General features: G+C 46.0%; 3 protein-coding genes across 3 annotated transcripts in view; 2 read left to right on the forward strand and 1 right to left on the reverse strand.

Moving 5' to 3' along the window:
• LOC146421500 (C-type lectin domain family 2 member B-like) overlaps nucleotides 1–21,620 on the forward strand; it is a 149,470-nt gene that overhangs the window by 52,399 nt on the left and 75,451 nt on the right. The gene's annotated exons all lie outside the window — the stretch shown is intronic.
• Nucleotides 1–21,620, forward strand: part of LOC146421503 (uncharacterized) — a 121,748-nt gene that overhangs the window by 24,677 nt on the left and 75,451 nt on the right. The window lies entirely within an intron of this gene.
• LOC146421506 (WD repeat-containing protein 46-like) lies at nucleotides 6–17,167 on the reverse strand. The gene is made up of 9 exons (XM_085047127.1): nucleotides 17,090–17,167; nucleotides 16,882–16,962; nucleotides 14,568–14,680; nucleotides 13,406–13,493; nucleotides 12,730–12,791; nucleotides 11,652–11,756; nucleotides 9,691–9,841; nucleotides 2,196–2,331; nucleotides 6–13 (listed from the first exon to the last, which is right to left on the reverse strand). Exons 1-9 carry the CDS (start codon nucleotides 17,117–17,119, stop codon nucleotides 6–8), a joined length of 774 nt encoding a protein of 257 aa, XP_084903253.1. The 5' UTR covers nucleotides 17,120–17,167.

Consider the following 21,620-nt stretch of genomic DNA (forward strand, 5'->3'; position numbering starts at 1 on the left):
TCTCCCTAAATTTCTGGGAAAAAAATGGGATTTTGGGAAATTTGGGAAGAGAGAATCCCAAAAATTCCCAAAAAATGAAAAAAACTGGGAAAAAATTGGGTGAAAAATGTGGGAATTTGGGAAATTTGGTGATTCTGAGGGAATCTGATGGGATTGAAATTCTTTCCCCAAATTTTATTGGGAATTTGGGAAAATTATTGGGAAAAAATGGGATTTTGGGGAATTTGGGAAGAGAGAATCTCAAAAATTCCCAAAAAACGAAAAAAAATCCTCAAAAATTTGGGTGCAAAATGTGGGAATTGTGGAAAATTTAGTGATTCTGAGGGAAGGTGATGGGATTGAAATTCTTTCCCCCAAATTTTATTGGGAATTTGAGAAAATTATTGGGGAAAAATGGGATTTTGGAAAATTTGGGAAGAGGGAATCTCAAAAATTCCCAAAAAATTTAAAAAAAAACAAAAAAATTGGGTGAAAAATGTGGGAATTGTGGAAAATTTGGGGGAGAATTCAGAAAAATTGCAGTGAAGGAGATGGGATTGAAATTTCTCCCTAAATTCTATTGGGAATTTGGGAAATTCCTGGGAAAAAAATGGGATTTTGGAAAATTTGGGATGAGGGAATCCCAAAAATTCCCAAAAAAATGAAAAAAAAAGTGAAAAATTTGGGTGAAAAATGTGGGAATTGTGGAAAATTTGGGGGAGAATTCAGAAAAATCGCAGTGAAGGTGATGGGATTGAAATATTTTCCTGATTTTTATGGGGAATTTTGGAAAATTCCTGGGGAAAAATGGGATTTTGGGGAATTTGGGAAGAGAGAATCCCAAAAATTCCCCAAAAAATGAAAGAAAAAAGTGAAAAAATTGGGTGAAAAAAGTGGGAATTATGGAAAATTTAGTGATTCTGAGGGAAGGTGATGGGAGTGAAATCTCTCCCCAAATTCTATTGGGAATTTTGGAAAATTATTGGGAAAAAATGGGATTTTGGGATATTTGGGAAGAAAGAATCTCAAAAATTCCCAAAAAACTAAAAAAAACCCAAAAAATTGGGTGAAAAAAGTGGGAATTCTGGAAAATTTGGTGGTGATTCTGAGGGAATTCAGAAAAATCAACAGGAATGTGATGAGATTAAAATTTCCAGGGAAAAAAATGGGATTTTGGGGAAATCGCCAAAATCCAACAAAATCCCCCAAAATTCAATGAAATTCCAACAAAAATCCACCAGAAACCCCTCAAATCCCCCCGAAAATTCCCCAAAAAATTCCCAAAAATTCCCAAAATTCCCCAAAATTTCCCAAATTCCCACCATTTCCATGTCCCAGGTGGATTAGGGCATTCTGGGGGTTTTGGGTCCTTGCCAAAATCCAATGAAATTCACCCAAAATTCCAATTAAAATCCCCAAAAATCCATCCAGGACCTCCCAAAAATTCCCCAAAAATTCCCAAAAATTCCAAAAAATTCCCAAAAATTCCCAAAATTCCCAAATTCCCACCATTTCCGTGTCCCAGGTGGATTAATGCATTCTGGGGGTTCTGAGCCATCGCCAAAACCAATGAAATTCACCCAAAAATCAACAAAAATTCCCCAAATTCCACCAGAAAACCCTCAAATCCCCCTGAAAATTCCCAAAAAAATTCCCAAAAATTCCCCAAAATCCCAAATTTCCCAAATTCCCACCATTTCCGTGTCCCAGGTGGATTAAGGCATTCTGAGGGTTTTGGGTCATTCACCAAAATCCAATGAAATCCCCCAAAATTCACCCAAAAATCCCCCAAATTCCAGCAGAAAACCCTCAAAACCACCCCAAAATTCCCACCAAAATTCCCAAAAATCCCAAATTCCCACCATTTCCATGTCCCAGGTGGATCAGGGCATTCTGGGGGTTCTGAGCCATCCCAAAAATCCAACAAAATCCCCCAAAATTCAATGAAATTCCCCCAAAATTCAACGAAATTGCCCCAAAATTCCAACAAAAACCCCCCAAACTCTTCCCAAAATTCCCCAAATTCCCACCATTTCTGTGTCCCAGGTGGATCAGGGCATTCTGGGGGTTCTGAGCCATTGCCAAAACCAATGAAATTCACCCAAAATTCACCCAAAAATCAACAAAAATCCCCAAAATTTGACCAGAAACCCCTCAAATCCCCCCCAAAATTCCCAAAAAAATTCCAAAAAATCCCAAAATTCCCAAATCCCCACCATTTCCATGTCCCAGGTGGATTAAGGCATTCTGGGGGTTCTGAGCCATCGCCGTCGCTCTGCCACTGCGAGTCCTGAGGGAAGTGACCTCCTGACCCACCGAGATGTCCAGGAAATGCAGCAAACCCAGCGAGCTCTGGGGGGAAAAATGGGGAAAAAACATGGGAAAATGGGAAAAAATGGGGAAAATGGGGAAAAAAATGGGAAAAATGGGGAAAAAATGGGGAAAAACGGTGAAAAACGGTGAAAAAATGGCAAAAATCGGTGAAAAAATGGGGAAAAATGGGGAAAAAATGGCGTGGTGAAAAAACAGTGAAAAAATGGGAGTGAAAAATGGTGGAAAATGGGGGAAAAATGGTGAAAAAATGGGGAAAATACAGTGAAAAATGGTGAAAAAATGGTGAAAAAACATGGGAAAATGGGAAAAATGGTGAAAAACGTGAAAACGTGGCGGCAAATGGTGAAAAAATGGCAAAATAACTGTGAAAAAATGGAGAAAAACAGTGGAAAATGGGGAGAAAGGGAAAAAAGGGTGGAAAATGGTGGAAAAAAGGCAAAAAAGGGTGAAAAAAATGGTGGGAAAGGGTGAAAAAAAATGGTGAAAAAATGGGGAGGAATGGTGAAAAAACACAGAGATGTTCAGGAACTGCAGCAAACCCAGTGAACTCTGGGGGAGAAATGGGGAGAAAACATGGGGGGAAAAATGGGGAAAAATGGGGAAAAACAGTGAAGAAATTGGGAAAATGGAGAAAAAACGGGGAAAATAGGGTGAAAAACGGTGAAAAAATGGGGGAAAAGGGGGTAAAAATGGATGAGAAAAGGGTGGAATGGGGAGGCAAAAAAAGGGTGGAAAAATGGTGAAAAAATGGGGGAAAATGGGGAAAATGGGGGAAAAGTGGGGAAAAGTGGGGAAAAATGGGGAAAATACAGCAAAAAATGGTGAAAAATGGGGGAAAACAGGGGAAAAATGGGAAAAAAACACTGAGATGTTCAGGAACTGCAGCAAGCCCAGCTAGCTCTGGGAGGAAAACATGGGAAATGGGAAAAATGGGGTAAACCAGTGAAAAAACGGTGAAAAAATGGGGGAAAACGGGGGGAAAATGGTGAAAAATGGGGGAAAATAGGAAAAAAACATTGAGATGTTCAGGAACTGCAGCAAGCCCAGCTAGCTCTGGGGGGAAAACATGGAAAAATGGGAAAAAATGGGGAAAAACAGTGAAGAAATTGGGAAAATGGGGAAAAAAACAGGGAGAAACGGGGAAAAAACAGGGAAAAAACACTGAGATGTTCAGGAAGTGCAGCAGCCCGAGCTCACTCTGGGGGGAAAAATGGGGAGAAAACATGGGAAAATGGGAAAAATGGGGAAAAACAGTGAAGAAATTGGGAAAATGGGGAAAAAACGGGGAAAAAATGGAGAAAAACGGTGGAAAAATGGAGAAAAACAGTGGAAAAATGGGGGAAAACAGTGGGAAAATGGCAAAAAAGTGGGAAATGGGAAAAAATGGGGAAAAATGGGGAAAAATGCTGGAAATATAGCAAAAAATGGTGAAAAAATGGTGAAAAAATGGTGAAAAAATGGTGAAAAAACACTGAGATGATCAGGAACTGCAGCAAACCCAGCAAGCTCTGGGGGGGGAGAAACAGGGAAAAATGGGAAAAATGGGGAAAATGGGGAAAAAATGGGGAAAAAATAGGGGAAAAAATAGGGAAAAAATGGATGAGAAAAGGGTGGAAAATGGGGAAAAAAGGCAAAAAAAGGGTGGAAAAATGGTGACAAAATGGGGGAAAATGGGGGAAAAGTGGGGAAAAATGGGGAAAATACAGCAAAAAATGGTGAAAAATGGGGGAAAACAGGGGAAAAATGGGAAAAAACACTGAGATGTTCAGGAACTGCAGCAAACCCAGCTAGCTCTGGGAGGAAAACATGGGAAATGGGAAAAATGGGGTAAACCAGTGAAAAAACGGTGAAAAAATGGGGGAAAACGGGGGGGAAATGGTGAAAAATGGGGGAAAATAGGAAAAAAACATTGAGATGTTCAGGAACTGCAGCAGCCCAGCGAGCTCTGGGGGGAAACATGGAAAAATGGGAAAAAATGGGGAAAAACAGTGAAGAAATTGGGAAAATGGGGAAAAAAACGGGGAAAAAACAGGGAAAAAACACCAAGATGTTCAGGAAGTGCAGCAAACCCAGCTCACTCTGGGGGGAAAAATGGGGAGAAAACATGGGAAAATGGGGAAAATGGGGGAAAACGGGGAAAAAATGGGGAAAAATGGGGAAAAAATGGAGAAAAACAGTGGAAAAATGGGGGAAAACAGTGGGAAAATGGCAAAAAAGTGGGAAATGGGGAAAAATGGTTAAAAATGCTGGAAATACAGCAAAAAATGGTGAAAAAATGGTGAAAAAATGGTGAAAAAATGGTGAAAAAATGGTGAAAAAATGGTGAAAAAATGGTGAAAAAACACTGAGATGATCAGGAACTGCAGCAAACCCAGCTAGCTCTGGGGGGAAAATGGGGAAAATGGTGGGAAATGGGAAAAATGGGGGAAAAACAGGGAAAAATGGGGGAAATGGGTGAAAAAATGGGGGAAATACAGCGAAAAATGGTGAAAAAATGGGGGAAAATAGGGCCAAAATGGTGAAAAAATGGTGAAAAAACACAGAGATGTTCAGGAACTGCAGCAAACCCAGTGAGCTCTGGGGGAGAAAACATGGAAAAATGGGGAAAATGGAGAAAAAATGGGGAAAAACAGTGAAAAAACGGGGAAAAATGGGGGAAAAATGGGGGAAAACAGGGTAAAAATGGGTGAGAAAAGGGTGGAAAATGGGGAAAAAAGGCAAAAAAAGGGTGGGAAAATGGTGCCAAAATGGGGAAAATGGGGAAAAACAATGAAAAAACGGGGAAAATACAGCAAAAAATGGTGAAAAAATGGGGGGAAAATGGGGAGAAATGGTGAAAAAACACCGAGATGTTCAGGAACTGCAGCAAACCCAGATTGCTCTGGGGGAGAAAAACATGGAAAAATGGGAAAAATGGAGAAAAAAATGGGGAAAAATCGGGGGAAAATGGGGGAAAATGGGTGAGAAAAGGGTGGAAAATGGGGAAAAAAAGGCAAAAAAAGGGGTGGGAAAACGGTGACAAAATGGGAAAAATGGGGAAAATAGTGAAAAAATGATGAAAAAATGGTGAAAAAACACTGAGATGTCCAGGAAGTGCAGCAGCCCAGCGAGCTCTGGGGGGAAAAATGGAGAAAAAAATGGGAAAATGGGAAAAAATGGGGAAAAATGGAGGAAAAACAGTGAAGAAATTGGGAAAATGGAGAAAAAACGGGGAAAATAGGGTGAAAAACGGTGGAAAAATGGAGAAAAACAGTGGAAAAATGGGGGAAAACAGTGGGAAAATGGCAAAAAAGTGGGAAATGGGGAAAAATGGTTAAAAATGCTGGAAATACAGCAAAAAATGGTGAAAAAATGGTGAAAAAACACTGAGATGATCAGGAACTGCAGCAAACCCAGCGAGCTCTGGGGGAGAAAACATGGAAAAATGGGGAAAATGGAGAAAAAATGGGGAAAAACAGTGAAAAAACGGGGAAAAACGGTGAAAAAATGGGGAAAAATGGGGGAAAAATGGGGAAAAATGGGGAAAAATGGGGAAAAACCACTAAGATGTTCAGGAAGTGCAGCAAACCCAGCTAGCTCTGGGGGGAAAATGGGGAAAATGGTGGGAAATGGGAAAAATGGGGGAAAAACAGGGAAAAATGGGGGAAATGGGTGAAAAAATGGTGAAAAATCAGAGAAAAATGGTGAAAAAATGGGGGGAAAATGGGGTAAAATGGTGAAAAAATGGTGAAAAAACACAGAGATGTTCAGGAAGTGCAGCAAACCCAGTGAGCTCTGGGGGAAAAAAACATGGAAAAATGGGGAAAATGGAGAAAAAATGGGGAAAAACAGTGAAAAAACGGGGAAAAACGGTGAAAAAATGGGGAAAAATGGCGAAAAATGGGGAAAAATGGGTGAGAAAAGGGTGAAAAATGGTGGAAAAATGGTGAAAAAATGGGGAGAAATGGTGAAAAAACACTGAGATATCCAGGAACTGCAGCAGCCCAGCTAGCTCTGGGGGAGAAATGGGGAAAAAACAGGCAAAAAATGGGGAAAAACAATGAAAAAATGGGGAGAAAAATGGAGAGAAAAATGGGGAGAAAAATGGGTGAGAAAAGGGTGGAAAATGGTGGAAAAAAGACAAAAAAAATGGTGGAAAAATGGTGAAAAAATGGGGGGAAAATGGTGAAAATGGGAAAAAACACTGAGATGTTCAGGAACTGCAGCAAACCCAGCGAGCTCTGGGGGAGAGAAAATGGGGAAAAATTGGGAAAAATGGGGAAAAACAGTGAAAAAATTGGGAAAATGGGGAAAAAAACAGGGAAAAACGGGGAAAAAACAGGGAAAAAACACCAAGATGTTCAGGAAGTGCAGCAAACCCAGCTCACTCTGGGGGGAAAAATGGGGAGAAAACATGGGAAAATGGGAAAAATGGGGAAAAATGGGGAAAATAGGGTGAAAAACAGCGAAAAAATGGCAAAAAACTGTGAAAAAATGGAGAAAAACAGGGAAAAAATGGACAATAAGTGGTGAAAAAACAGAGAATAAACATGGGAAGTGGGAAAAATGGGGAAAATGGGGGAAAATAATGGGGAAAAATAATGGGGAAAATACAGTGAAAAATGGTGAAAAAATGGTGAAAAAACATCCAAGATGTCCAAGAACTGCAGCAGCCCAGCTAGCTCTGGGAGAGAAAACATGGAAAATGGGAAAAAATGGGAAAAATGGTGAAAAACAGTGAAAACGTGGCGGCAAATGGTGAAAAAATGGCAAAATAACTGTGAAAAAATGGAGAAAAACAGTGGAAAATGGGAGAGAAAAGGGAAAAAAAAGGGTGGAAAATGGTGGAAAAAAGGCAAAAAAGAGTGAAAAAAAATGGTGGGAAAGGGTGAAAAAAAATGGTGAAAAAATGGGGAGGAATGGTGAAAAAACACTGAGATGTTCAGGAACTGCAGCAAACCCAGTGAACTCTGGGGGAGAAATGGGGAGAAAACATGGGAAAATGGGAAAAAATGGGAAAAGTGGGGGAAAACAGTGAAAAAACAGGTAAAAAAAGGGAGAAAACGGGTGAAAAAACAGGGGAAAAAGAACAATTAAAGGGTGAAAAAATGAGGGAAAACCAGTGGGAAAATAGTAAAAAAAGAGTGGAAAATTACAAAAATTGTGACTACAAGTGGTGAAAAAATGGGAGAAAAATGGTGGGAAAACAGTGAAAAGCGGGCAAAAAACGGGAGGAATAAAGGGTGGAAAAAGGGTGGAAAATGGTGAAAAATGGTGAAAAAATGGTGAAAAAACACAGAGATGTCCAGGAACTGCAGCAGCCCAGCTAGCTCTGGGGGGAAAATGGGGAAAAATGGGGGAAAATGGGGAAAAAAAGGCCAAAAAAGGTGGAAAAATGGGGGAAAAATGGGGGAAAATGGGGAAAAATGGGGGGAAAATGGGGAAAAACACAGAGATGTTCCGGAACTGCAGCAGCCCAGCTAGCTCTGGGGGAGAAAAACATGGAAAAATGGGGAAAAACAGTGAAGAAATTGGAAAAAATGGGAAAAAATGGGGAAAATAGGGTGAGAAATGGTGAAAAAATGGTGAAAAAATGGAGAATAAATGGTGAAAAAATGGAGAATAAACATGGGAAGTAGGAAAAATGGGGGAAAATGGGGAAAAAATGGGGAAAAAAGGGGGAAAAATAATAATGGGGAAAAATAATAATGGGGAAAAATAATAATGGGGAAAAATGGGCCAAACCCATCCAAACATTGACACAAATCAGCGAAAAATCACCAAAAATTGGCAAAAATCAGCCAAAAAATCACCAAAAAATGGCCAAAAATGGCTCAAATTTTCCCGAATTTTTCCCGAATTTTTCCCAAATTTTCCCGAAATTTTGGGAATTTTGCAGGACTCACCACAGCAGCCAGCAGGAAGTGGTAGGGCAGGAATTCCATCCTGAGGATTCCCTGGAATCTCCTCACCACGTGGGTTGGCTAAAATCGGCCAAACTCACCCCAAAAATTGGCAAAAAATGGGCAAAAATCGGGCAAAAATCACCAAAAACGGCAAAAATCACCCCAAAAATTTGCAGAACTCACCCAAAATTCATTAAAATTGGCAAAAAATGGGGAAAACCCACTGAAAAAAGGGCAAAAATTGGCTAAAAATCACCAAAAATCGGCGAAAAATTAGCGAAAAATCACCAAAAAATGGGCAAAAATGGCTCAAATTTTCCCAAATTTTTCCCAAATTTTCCCAAATTTGCCCAGACTCACCACAGCAGCCAGCAGGAAGTGGTAGGGCAGGAATTCCATCCTGAGGATTCCCTGGAATCTCCTGACCACGTGGGTTGGCTAAAATCGGCCAAACCCACCCAAAAAATGACCAAAAATGGGCAAAAATCACCCCAAAAAATTGCAGAACTCACCCAAAATTCACCAAAATTGGTAAAAATTGGTAAAAAATAGGGAAAACCCACCGAAAAAATGGCAAAAATTGGCTAAAAATCACCAAAAATCGGCGAAAAATTAGCAAAAAATCACCAAAAAATAGCCAAAAATGGCTCAAATTTTCCCGAATTTTTCCCAAATTTTCCCAAAATTTTGGGAATTTCCCCAAACTCACCACAGCAGCCAGCAGGAAGTGGTAGGGCAGGAATTCCATCCTGAGGATCCCCTGGAATCTCCTCACCACGTGGGTTGGCTAAAGTCAGCCAAAGCCACCCCAAAAATTGGCAAAAAATGGGCAAAAATCAGCCAAAAATCACCAAAAACGGCAAAAATCACCCCAAAAATTTGCAGAACTCACCCAAAATTCATTAAAACTGGCAAAAAATGGGGAAAACCCACTGAAAAATGGTAAAAATTGGCTAAAAATTACAAAAAATTGGCGAAAAATCACCAAAAATCTGCGAAAAATCACCAAAAAATGGTGAAAAATTAGCGAAAAATCACCAAAAAATGGCCAAAAATGGCTCAAATTTTCCCGAATTTTCCCCAAAATTTCAGATTTTCATTCAGCACTCACCACAGCAGCCAGCAGGAAGTGGTAGGGCAGGAATTCCATCCTGAGGATCCCCTGGAATCTCCTGACCACGTGGATTGGCTAAAATCGGCCAAACTCACCCCAAAAATTGGCAAAAAATCACCAAAAAGTGGCAAAAATCACCCCAAAAACTTGCAGAACTCATCCAAAATTCATTAAAATTGGTAAAAATTGGTAAAAAATGGGGAAAACCCACCGAAAAAATGGCAAAAATTGGCTAAAAATCACCAAAAAATGGCGAAAAATCACCAAACTTTGGCGAAAAATCACCAAAAAATGGTGAAAAATCAGCCAAAAATCACTCAAATTTCCCCGAATTTTTCCCAAATTTTCCCAAAATTTTGGGAATTTTGCAGGACTCACCACAGCAGCCAGCAGGAAGTGGTAGGGCAGGAATTCCATCCTGAGGATCCCCTGGAATTTCCTCACCACGTGGATCTCCAGCCCCTGGCTGTCGTAGACGTGCAGCCAGCGGCGCTGAGCCACGGCCAGCAGAGACTCACTGTGCAGCCAGCTGGGGTTTGGGGGAAAAATGGGATTTTGGGGAAAAAATGGGGTTTGGGGGGGGAAATATGGGGGTTTTATAGGGTTTGGGGGGAAAAAATGAAGAGTTTAGGGGAAAAATGGGGATTTTAGAAGGGAAAATGAAGATTTTTGGAGGAGGAATGAGGATTATAGGAGGAAAAATGAAGAGTTTAGGAGGAAAAATGGGGATTTTAGGGGGAAAATGAAAATTTTTAGGAGGAAAAATGAAGATTTTAGGGGAAAAATGAGATTTTAGGAGGAAAAATGGGGATTTTAGGGGAAAAAATGGGGATTTTTAGAGGGAAAAAATGGGGATTTTGGGGAAAAAATGGGGTTTTGGAAATAAATGGGGTTTGGGGAAAAAAAATGGGGTTTTAGGGGAAAATGGGGATTTTAGGGGAAAAATGGGGTTTTAGGAGGAAAATGAGATTTTTTAAAGTGAAAATGGAGATTTTAAAAGTGAAAATCGAGATTTTTAACAGTGGAAATGGAGATTTTAGGAGGGAAAATGGAGATTTTTAAGAGTGAAAATAGAGATTTTAGGAGGGAAAATGGGGATTTTAGGGGGAAAAAATGGGGATTTTAGGAGGAAAAATGAAGATTTTTGGAGAGAAAATGAAGATTTTTGGAGGAGGAATGAGGATTATAGGAGGAAAAATGAGTTTAGGAGGGAAAATGGGGATTTGGGAAGAGAAAAAAGACAATTTTCAGACCAAAAATGGAGTTAGTGCCTCCAGTCCATCCCAGTCCCTCCCAGTCCCTCCCAGTTCATTCCCAGTCCCCCCAGTCTCTCCCACTCCCTTCCCAGTCCCTCCCAGTTCCCCCTAAACTCCTCCCAGTTCCTCCCAGTAGTTTCCAGTCTATTACAACTTCACTCCCAGTCCTTCCCAGTCCATCCCAGTCCCTCCCAGTCCCTTCCAGTTCCCTCCCAGTGTTTCCCAGTCCTTCCCAGTCCATCCCAGTGCCCCCAGTGCTCATCCCAGTCCCTCCCAATCCATTCCCAGTCCCATCCCAGTCTCTCCCAGTTCACCCTAAACCCATCCCAGTTCCCTCCCAGTTCCCTCCCAGTCTATTCCCAGTCCCTCCCAGTTCATCCCATTCCCTTCCCAGTCCCTTCCCGTTCCCTCCCAGTTCCCTCATAACCCTCCCAGTCCATCCCAATATATTCCCAGTCCCTCCCAGTTCATCCCAGTGCCCCCAGTGCTCATTCCAGTCCTCCCCATTCCCTTCCCAGTCCCCCCAATCCATTCCCAGTTCCCTCCCAGTCCCTCCCATTCCCCTCCCATTCACCTCCAATCCTCTCCCAGTCCCTCCCAGCTCCCCCAAACTCTTCCCAGTTCCCTCCCAGTAGTTTCCAGTATGTTACCAGTTCACTCCCAGTCCATCCCAGTCCCTCCCAGTTCAATCCCAGTCCCTCCCAGTCCATCCCAGTTCCCCCTAAACTCCTCCCAGTTCCCTCCCAGTAGTTTCCAGTCCATTACCAGTTCACTCCCAGTCCCTCCCAGTCCATCCCATTCCCTTCCCAGTACCTCCCAGTTCCTCCCAGTCCATCGCAGTCCATTACCAGTCCCTCCCAGTTCCCATTCCCAGTCCCCTCCAGTCCATTCCCAGTCCTCTCCCAGTCCATCCCAGTCCTTCCGAAGCCCAACCCAGTCGCTCCCAGCCCCTCCCAGTCCCTCCCAGTCCACCCCAGTCCATCCCAGTCCCTCCAATCCATTCCCAGCCTCCTCCCAGTCCATCCCAGTTCCCTCCCAGTCCCTCCCAGTCCCTCCCAGTGCTCCCAGTCGCTCCCAGCTCACCGCAGGTCTCTGATTGGCTCCATGACGTTGAACTCACAGCTGAGGCGCCGAGAGCTCCAGTCCAGAGCGGCCACGTGACCTCTGGCCCCGCCCAGCAACAGGAACCTGGGAAATGGGGATACTGGGAGGGACTGGGATGGACTGGGATGGACTGGGAGGGACTGGGATGGACTGGGATGGAACTGGGATGGAACTGGGATGGACTGGGAGGGACTGGGATGGACTGGGAGGGACTGGGATGGACTGGGATGGACTGGGATGGACTGGGAGGGACTGGGATGGACTGGGATGGACTGGGATGGAACTGGGATGGACTGGGATTGAACTGGGAGGGACTGGGATTGAACTGGGAGGGACTGGGAGGGACTGGGATGGACTGGGAGGGACTGGGATGGACTGGGATTGAACTGGGATGGACTGGGAGGGATTGGGAGGGAACTGGGAGGGACTGGGATGGACTGGGAGGGACTGGGATGGACTGGAACGGACTGGGAATGGATTGGAACAAACTGGGAGACTGGCAACGACCAGTTTATACTGGTCCGTACTGGCCTGTACTGGTTTATATTGGTTTATCGCAATCCATACTGGTCCATACTGGTCAGTACCATCCCATACTGGTTTATACTGGTCTATACCATTCCATACTGGTTTATACTGGTCTGTACCATCCCATACTGGTCCAGACTGGTCAGTACCATCCCATACTGGTTTATACTGGTCTATCCCATTCCATACTGGTCCAGACTAGTCTATCCTGGTTCAGACTGGTCTATCCCAGTTTATACTGGTCTGTACTGGTTTATACTGGTCTATCGCAATCCATACTGGTCCATACTGATCTGTACCATCCCATACTGGTTTATACTGGTCTATACTGGTTCCTACTGGTTTATACTGGTCTATCCCAATCCAGACTGGTCCGTACTGGTCTGTACCATTCCATACTGGTTTATACTGGTTCCTACTGGTTTATACTGGTCCATACCATCCCATACTGGTTAATACTGGTCCATACTGGTTTATACTGCTCTATCCCATTCCATACTGGTCCATACTGGTTTATACTGGAGCTCACCTGCCATTCCTGGTGTAATCAACCCTGTAAGGCCCAAACTGCTCCAGGCGAAGATCAAAGTGCTAAAAACCCCAAAAAATTGGGAATTCTCACCCAAAATTCCCTTCTTTCCCCAAAATTCCCTTTTTTTCCCCAAAATAATTCCCTTCCTTTCCTTCCCCAAATCCCCTTCATTTCCCACAATTCCTTTTTTCCTCAAATTCCCTTTTTTTCACCCCAAATTCCCCATTTTTCCCCTTCCCAAAATTTCTTTTTATCCCCAAAAATTCCCTTTTTTTCTCTCCAAAATTCCCATTTTTTCCCAAAAATTCCCATTTTCTCCCCCAAAATTCCCATTTTTCCATCCCAAAAATCCCATTCTCCCCCAATCCCTTTTTTTCCCCAAAATCCCATTTTTTCCCCAAAATCCCCATTTTTTTTCCGCAAAATTCAGTTTTTTCCCCCCAAATTTTGATTTTTTTCCCAAAATCCCCTTTTTTCCCCAAATCTCCATTTTCCCCAAAATTCCCATTTTCCCCCCAAAATCCCCATTATTTCCCCAAAATCCCCATTTTTCCCCTCCAAAATCCCATTTTTTCCCCAAAATTTGGGGTTTTTTTTTCCCAAAATCCCCATTCTTCCCCCCAAATCCCAATTTTCCCCTCCAAAATCCCCATTTTTTCCCCCAAATCCTCACCTTGCTGGCACTGGCGATATCCACAGAATCTGCAATTTCCCTCTGGGTGATTGTGCAGGGATCCTGCCCTGGGTCTGGCTCCAAAAACCTGGAAAAATGGGAAATTTGAGAAATTTTGGGATTTTTGGGGATAATTAAGTGATTTTTGGGGGATTTCTCATGGATTTTTGGGGATAATTAAGGGATTTTTGGTGATAATCCATGGATTTTTGGGGAATTCTCATTGATTTTTGGGAGATTTTGGGGAATTTCAGGATAATTGATGGATTTTTGGGGATAATTCAGAGATTTTTGGGGATAATCCATGGATTTTTGGGGATAATTGAAAGATTTTCTGTGATAATTGAGGGATTTTTGGGGATAATTCACAGATTTTTGGGGATAATTGAGGGATTTTTGGGGATTCCTGGTGGATTTTATGGAGATTTTGGGATAATCCATGAATTTTCAGGGATAATTGAGAGATTTTTGGGGATATTTGAGGGATTTTTGGGGATAATTAAGGGATTTTTGGGGGATTTCTCGTGGATTTTTAGGAGATTTTTGGGGTTGCTGCAGAGATCCTGACCTGGGTTTAGCTCTAAAAACCTGGAAAAACAGAAATTTTGGGAAAATTTGGGATAATTCAGGGATTTTTGGGGATCCTGGATGGACTTTTGGGGATAATTGAGGGATTTTTGGGGTTTCCTGATGGATTTTTGGGAGATCCTGGATGAATTTTGTGATTTTCCTCACAGATTTTAGGAAGTTCCTGACAGATTTTGGGATCCTGGATGGATTTTAGTGGATCTATGATAGATTTTTGGGATATTTCTGATAGATTTTTGGGTTTCCTCATGGATTTTAAGGGATTTATGGTGGATTTTTGGGATTTCCTGATGGATTTTTGGGGTTCTAGATAGATTTTGAGAAACTCCTCACAGATTTTTGGATGTTCCTCCCAGATTTTGGGAATTTCCTGCTGGATTTTGGGAATTTCCTGCTGGATTTTGGGAATTTCCTGCCAGATTTTTGGGAATTTCCTGCTGGATTTTGGATAGTTCATGATGGATTTTTGGGAATTTCCTGCTGGATTTTGGGAATTCCCAGCTGGATTTTGGGATTTCCCTCTGGATTTTAGGGTTTTTTGGGGTTTTTTGGGGGTTTTTTTGGGAATTCTCACCCGGGCTCCTCGGGCAGCAGAGGTTCCCATCTTGCTGCTTTTTCTGCTGCTGATTTTTCCTGATTTTCCAAGTTTTTCAGGTGCCAATGGAGCCGAGGGGCGACAGGGCGGGGCTGGGGGGAAAACATCCCAAAATTACCCCAAAATTCCATCTAAATTACCTCAAAATTCCACCCAAAATTACCCCAAAATTCCATCTAAATTACCTCAAAATTCCACCCAAAATTACCCCAAAATTCCATCTAAATTATCTCAAAATTCCACCCAAAATTCCATCTAAGTTATCCCAAAATTCCACCCAAAATTACCCCAAAATTCCATCTAAATTATCTCAAAATTCCCCCCAAATTTCTATAAAATCCACCCCAAAATTCCACCTGAATTCAACCCATAATTCACCCAAAATTTCACCCAAATCTCCCAAAAATTCAACCCAAAATTCCACCCAAATTGAACCCAAAATTCCCCCAGATTTCCACTCAAATGCAATGCAAAATTCACCCTAAATTCCCCCAAAATTCCACCCAAATCCACCCCAAAACTCCACCCAAATTCAACCCAAAATTCAGCCTAAATTCTACCCAAAATCCCCCTAAAATTCCACTCAAAATTCCACCCAAATCCTCCAAAATTTGACCCAACTTCCCCAAATTCTCCCCACAATTCCACCCAAAATCCCCCTAAAATTCCACTCAAAATTCCCCCCAAATTCTCCCAAAATTCTCCCCAAAATTCCGCCCAAATCCCCAAATTCCCCTCACGAATCCCCAAAATTCCTTCCAAGATCACTCAAATTTTCCCCAAATTCCTCCCAAATCCCTTCCAGAACCCCAAATCCCCCAGAATCCCTTCCCTGTTCCCCTGATCCATTCCCCCATTCCTCTCATGAATCTCCCAAATTTTCCCCAATTCCCTCAAGAATCTCCCAAATTCCTTCCAATTCCCCTCAAATTCCCCCAAATTCCTCTCAAATCCCTTTCTGCACCTCCCAAATCCCTTCCAGAACCCTCAAATCCCCCCGGAATCCCCAAATTCCCTCCACTTCCCCTCAGGAATCCCCCAAATTCCCTCCAAGATCACTCAAATTCCCCCAAATTCCCCTTAAATCCCTTCCTGCATCTCCCAAATCCCTTCCAGAGCCCCAAATCCCCTCAGGATCCCCAAATTCCCCCCAATTCCCCTCACAAATCCCCAAATTGCTTCCAAAATCCCTCAGATTCCCCCAAATTCCCTCTCAAATCCCTTCCTACACGACCCAAATCCCTTCCGGAACCCCCAGTTCCCCTCAGGATCCCCAAATTCCCCCCAATTCCCCTCATGAATCCCCAAAATTCCCTCCAATATCCCTCAAATTCCACCCAATTCCCCTCACGAATCCTCCAAATTCCTTCCAATTCCCCTCAAATTCCCCTAAATTCCTCCCAAATCCCTTCCTGCACCCCCAATTCCCCTCAGGATCCCCAAATTCCTCCTAATTCCCCTCACGAATCCCCCAAATTCCTTCCAAGATCACTCAAATTCCCCCAAATTCCCCTTAAATCCTTTTCTGCACCCCCCAAATCTCTTCCGGAACCCCAAATCCCTTCAGGATCCCCAACTTCCACCCAATTCCCCTCACGAATCCCCGAAATTCCTTTCAAGATCACTCAAATACTCCCAAATTCCCCCTCAAATCCCTTCCTGTACCTCCCAAATCCCTTCCAGAACCCCATATTCACCCGTGATCCCCAAATTCCCCCCAATTCCCCTCACGAATCCTCCAAATTCCTTCCAATTCCCCACAAATTCCCCCAAATTCCTCTCAAATCCCTTCCTGCATCTCCCAAATCCCTTCCGGAACCCCCAATTCCCCTCAGGATCCCCAAATTCCCCCCAATTCCCCTCACGAATCCCTCAAATTCCCTCCAATATCCCTCAAATTTCCCCAAATTCCCCTCAGGATCCCTCAAATCCCTTCCAGAACCCCAAATCCCCCGGGAATCCCCAAATTTCCCTCAGATTCCCATCACGAATCTCCCAAATTCCTCCCAAGATCACTAAATTTTCCCTAAATTCCCCTCAGGTTCCCTCAAATCCCTTCCTACACCCCCCAAACCCCTTCCAGAACCCTCAAATCCCACCGGAATCCCCAAATTCCCCCCAATTCCCCTCACGAATCCTCCAAATTCCCTCCAATATCACTCAAATTCTCCCAAATTCCCCCTCAAATCCCTTCCTGCACCTCCCAAATCTCTTCCAGAACCCCAAATCTCCCCGTGATCCCCAAATTCACCTCAATTCCCCTCACGAATCCCCGAAATTCCCCGATTTTTACCGGTTTTTCCTCAGTTCCCCTCAGGAATCTCTTCACTCTGTGGCGCGGCAGCGGCGCTGGACCGGGAAAAGGGTCTGTCCTCTGCGGGAAAAGCGTAAATGAGGCCCGGAATGAGCCAGGAACCCCAAAAATCCCCTCAACTCCCTCCAAGATCACTCAAATTCCCACAGAAACCCCAAAGTTTGGGGAAAACTCCTCATCCCCTCACCCCCGACACGCCGCCCGCCATCGCGACCATGTGGGGAAGCCACGCCCAGTTCCGTGCGAGAAGCCAATCAGATTGAAGGGCGGGCAAATGGCGACCAACCAGAGAGAAGTGGGGTGAGGGTGCGGCGCCATCTTGGTAAAGGGCAAGGCGCGCATTTGGTAAAACGAGGCCGCCATGTTGGTTAAGGGCATCGCCATTTTGGTTATGGGCGACGCCATCTTGGATGAGGGCGGAGGGAGCGGAAACTGCTTCGCCGCCATTTTTGATAAGGGCGGAAAAACTAGACGCGGCCGCCGCCATCTTTGCTGAGGGCAAATCCGGGTATGGAGCATTTTCCCTTTTTTTCCTCCCAAATTTTTGGCCGCCCCTCCCCCCGGGTGGGGTTTGGGAAGTTCCAAATTCTCCTTTTTCCAAGAGGGGATTCTCCTTTCCCTCAAAAAACAAATTTTCCTCCAAAATTACTTTTATTCTCCAAACATTAGTATTTATTGCAAAAAAAAAAAAAAAAATCTTGGCGCCAAACCCCACTTTTATTCCTCAAAATCCCATTCCAGTCCCCAGAAAACCGCTCCAGGAAGTGAGAGTGTGGAAGATCTGGTCGAATTTCAAGGTGTAATTTCTGGAACCCACTTCATGTAGAATTTTGATTTCCTTCCCAATTTCTTCCAAACCTTTTTTAATTTTCGATGCCCAGTTATCACATCCATCTAGACGCTTTGCTCCTCTGCCAGGCTCAATCCAGCTCAGCGCCTGCAGAGCTGCCCTGTGCTGGGTGAGCTCCGTGCATCGCTTTGGTTTCCCCCAAAAAGCCAAAATCTCCCCAAACCCCTTGGGCTGAGCGGAGGAACGGACAGCGTTTGGGCAGAAAACTCCCAAATCGTTGTTCCCCAGGCTGGGAAGGACAAACGGAACCCAACTGATTTGGGAGCTCCAGCAGCTCCTCTCTGCCGGCCCAGCTGAAGGCCTCGCTGGCTGCTGGAGGCTGCACGGGCAGACTGGGAGCACTGGGATCACTGGGAAGAGGCTCTGGCTCGGCTGAAGCCCCCGGGGCAGGGGCAGCAGGGCAAGGGACAGGACTGCAGGTGCTGAGGGGACATGGGGGACAGTGTGGACTTGATTAGCTTTTATTTAAAAATAAAATAATACAGTAAATAAGAACAACAGCAACATTGGCACCATAAATACTGATGGAGGTCACACAAGACCATGGTAGAAAGTTCTGAGTTGGAAGGGACAGCAAGGATGCAGTCCAGCCCTTCAGCGAATGGCCCAGGTGGGGTTAAATCCACACCTTGGCATTATTAGTACTTCACACCGAGGAAAGTCACTCTCATATGAAGCACCTCTTTATAGTCTGTAAGCAAAGCAGTAGATCAATGTAAATGTGCAAGATTAGTGTAGAAATACAGTGTTAGGAGAATGTGTTTCAAATATCTTCTCACACACTTATATCCATAGGTATAGAAAAGAGCTCTAGAGAAATATGTAGTGCAAGAGAAACAGGAACCCTAAAATGGCTCCAGAGATAGAAAGCAACCCCCAGCCCACAAACTCAGAGCTTTCACATCATTTCTTCCTCCTGCAGGTTCATCTCCTGCAGAACAAGCACTGAGGTGACAGTGAGGATCAGTGCAAGGCAGACACTGTGGCTGAGGAAGGAAATCCCTTTGCTAGGGAGGAAGAAATGAACCTTTGACTGCCCAGTATGGAGAAGATCTTTCTTCTATCCTCTGTCACAGGTGAGACTGGGCTCTGCTGCAGATATACTGCATGTCACTTGAGCAGGGCTGTCTTCTGAGACAATTCTCAGCCAGGAACGCACAGTCTGCATTGCCCAGCACAGGAACCCTGCAGGGAGGAGCAGAGACAGTGCTGGAACCTCAGGGGGACACCTTGTGCCCCTGTGCCCCCCAGGCCCTGCCTGTGCCCCCAGCACTCACAAGGAGCTGAAGTTGCTGCCATCCACCCACTGCAGCTGCTGGTTCTGTCTGTGCAGCCCGAGCCAGTAATCGTTGTTCTTGCTGAAATGGAACAGGAACTCCTGGCAAGGAGAGAGGAGCAGATAATGGGAGCTGCATCCCTGGCCCAGGAGCTCCCCAGGCTCCCCTCAGCCACCCCAAACCCCTCACTCACCATTTCCTTGTCATTGAGCACAGCCAGGGAGGCCCCGAGCTCAGAGCAGCGAGCCTTAGCCTCATCCCAGGAGAGACGATCCGTTGAGAGGAAGTAGCAGATCCCGTTGTACCCAACCCAGCCATGGGGACAGGCCAGCAGCAGAGGAGTGTCAGATGTAACCGGAGCGTCAGTTTGTCTTCTCCCTGCAGAGCGAACAGAGGGTCTGAGGATTCTCCCCTCACGGAGCAGCCCGAGCTCCCATTGGCTGATTTTCCCGCTCTAATTCCCCCACCCCCAGCGATTGGCTGATTCAGCCGTCACTCCTCGTTCTCCCGCGCGCTGATTGGTCAGGGCGGGGCTGAGGGACGATCCCGGCCGTGAGGGAGCAGTGAGCCCGCAGTGCCCCGAGGGGTTGGGCTGAGGCTGCTGCTCCTCCTTACCTGACACAGCAGCCAAGGACACCGCCAGAGCCACAGCCAGGAGCAGGAGCAGAGTCAGCACAGCCAGGGTGAGCACGGGATGGGATCTGATCCACTCAACAGGAGCTGGAAAGAGCCGCAGGCCGTGAGCATGGAGCTGTCCTGAGCAGGCCCAGCCCTCACATCCCCACCCAACACCAGGGAGCACAGCAGGGACCCTCAGCCCGTGTGCCACTCACTGAGCTGGCAGCACGAACAGGGACAAGGGACACAGGTGTGGGGACAGCCAGGGCAGCAGAACTGCCCAGGGCCAGGGCTGTCAGTCCAGCAGAGCACCAGGCCTCTTGTAGAGCCCTGGACACAGCCACACCCTGCCAGCCCTGTGCTCCTGGGCTCACACTGCCCATTGTCCCCTCCCTAGAGGCCACAGCGCTGGCCCTGCACTCACCCAGATATCTTCTGAGGCTCTTTCTGTGTGTGACTCCCATTGCTGATCCATCCTGGGCACCCAGGGCATCCTCGGGAATCTCAACAACAGCGGCGTTATACATGATGAGAGGTCCCGGCTGGTGCTGGCTCTGGAAGGCGCTACCAGCTCAGCCCTGCCCTGTCTCTGCTCCCCGGCAGCACCTGGGGACACAAACACAGTGTCAGAGAGCTCCGGGCCCAGCTCGGCCCTGCAGCCCCAACCTCTCTGGCTGTGCAGCTCCGGGCTGGGACAGGCAGGGACAGTTAGGGACAGGCAGGGACAGCGCCCGGGAGCTGCCGAGTGCGGGAACAGGGCAGCTGCGGATCGGGCTCAGCCTGCTGGGGGGTCAAGGAAAGAACCAGCAGCCCTGAGGGGCTCAGCATTGTCCCCTGCATGCCCTGCGGTGAGGGTTGCAGCTCAGGGACTGCGAGCGCTGCAGAGCCCGGTTGCTTTTGTTTCTTTTGACAGGAGGCAGAGCCTGGCAGGGAGTGCGGAAATGACAATGCGGAGGGCGGGGCGGACATGGTTAGCGTGCGGATATGGCTGCAGGCCAGCAATCAATATGGCGGGAGCCCTGGCGGCCCGCCAAATACCCCAAACTGCTCTCTTTTCTCCTCCACATCGCTTGGCTTGGCAGAGACACTCAAGTTCCTTCCATCCCCTGCCAGCCCCAGGCACGGACATGTCCCGCTGCACCAGGGGCGCCCAGCCCGGTGCCGCACGGCCGGGAACAGTCCCGGGAACGGGAGTGTGCTGTGCTGTGCTGTGCTGTGTTGTTCTGTCCTGTTCTGCGCTCTTCTGTGCTGCGCTTTTCTGTTCTGTGCTCCCCACAGCACCCGGGACGAGCCAGCGCTGCTCCGGCAGCAGCGGCAAGGAGACCGCGGGCAGCCGCTCCCTCAGCGGCCTCAGGCCAGCGGCAACACGGCGCCACAGCCAGGGAGGGAGGGAGGGAGACGGGAGAAGGAAGCCGCCACAGCCCCCCTGCCGCCCCCTGCATCCCCTCCATCCGCCCGCAGCGAGCCCCGAGCCCCGGCACAAGGCAGCGCGGCTCCCACCTGCGCTGGGACAGCCTCTCCGAGCTCCGCCGCCTCCCCGCCGCTCTCACTACTACCTCCCCGGGGCTCCGCTCCGATCATGGTCGCCTCCCCAGGCTCCGCTCCGCTCCGCTCGCTGGCGGGTGCCACACTCGAGCTGAACGGCGCACGCTGCAGCCTTTAAACTACGGAGAACGAAGAACGGCGCAGTGCGAGAAAGGGTCGGGAGAGGTGGATTTCCTTGCTCAGTTTTGCCATCAATTGTGAGTCACCTTTACACCTTTGGTTTAACACCTGGGGATTGTCACAAACATCCATCGTGAGTCACCTTTACACCTGCGGGTTAACACCTGTGGATTGTCACAAACATCCATAAATCAGGTTAAATGTCCTCACTTATGTTACTCCTCTTGAAATCTTAAATTCAGGTATAAATCAGCTTCAGTGCTGTGGAACTGTTTGATTCAGGCATAAATTAGGTTAAATTCAGGTAT

This window comes from Lichenostomus cassidix, unplaced genomic scaffold, assembly GCF_008360975.1.
Source record: "Lichenostomus cassidix isolate B80296 unplaced genomic scaffold, HeHo_3.0 HiC_scaffold_33, whole genome shotgun sequence".
NCBI lineage: Eukaryota > Metazoa > Chordata > Aves > Passeriformes > Meliphagidae > Lichenostomus > Lichenostomus cassidix.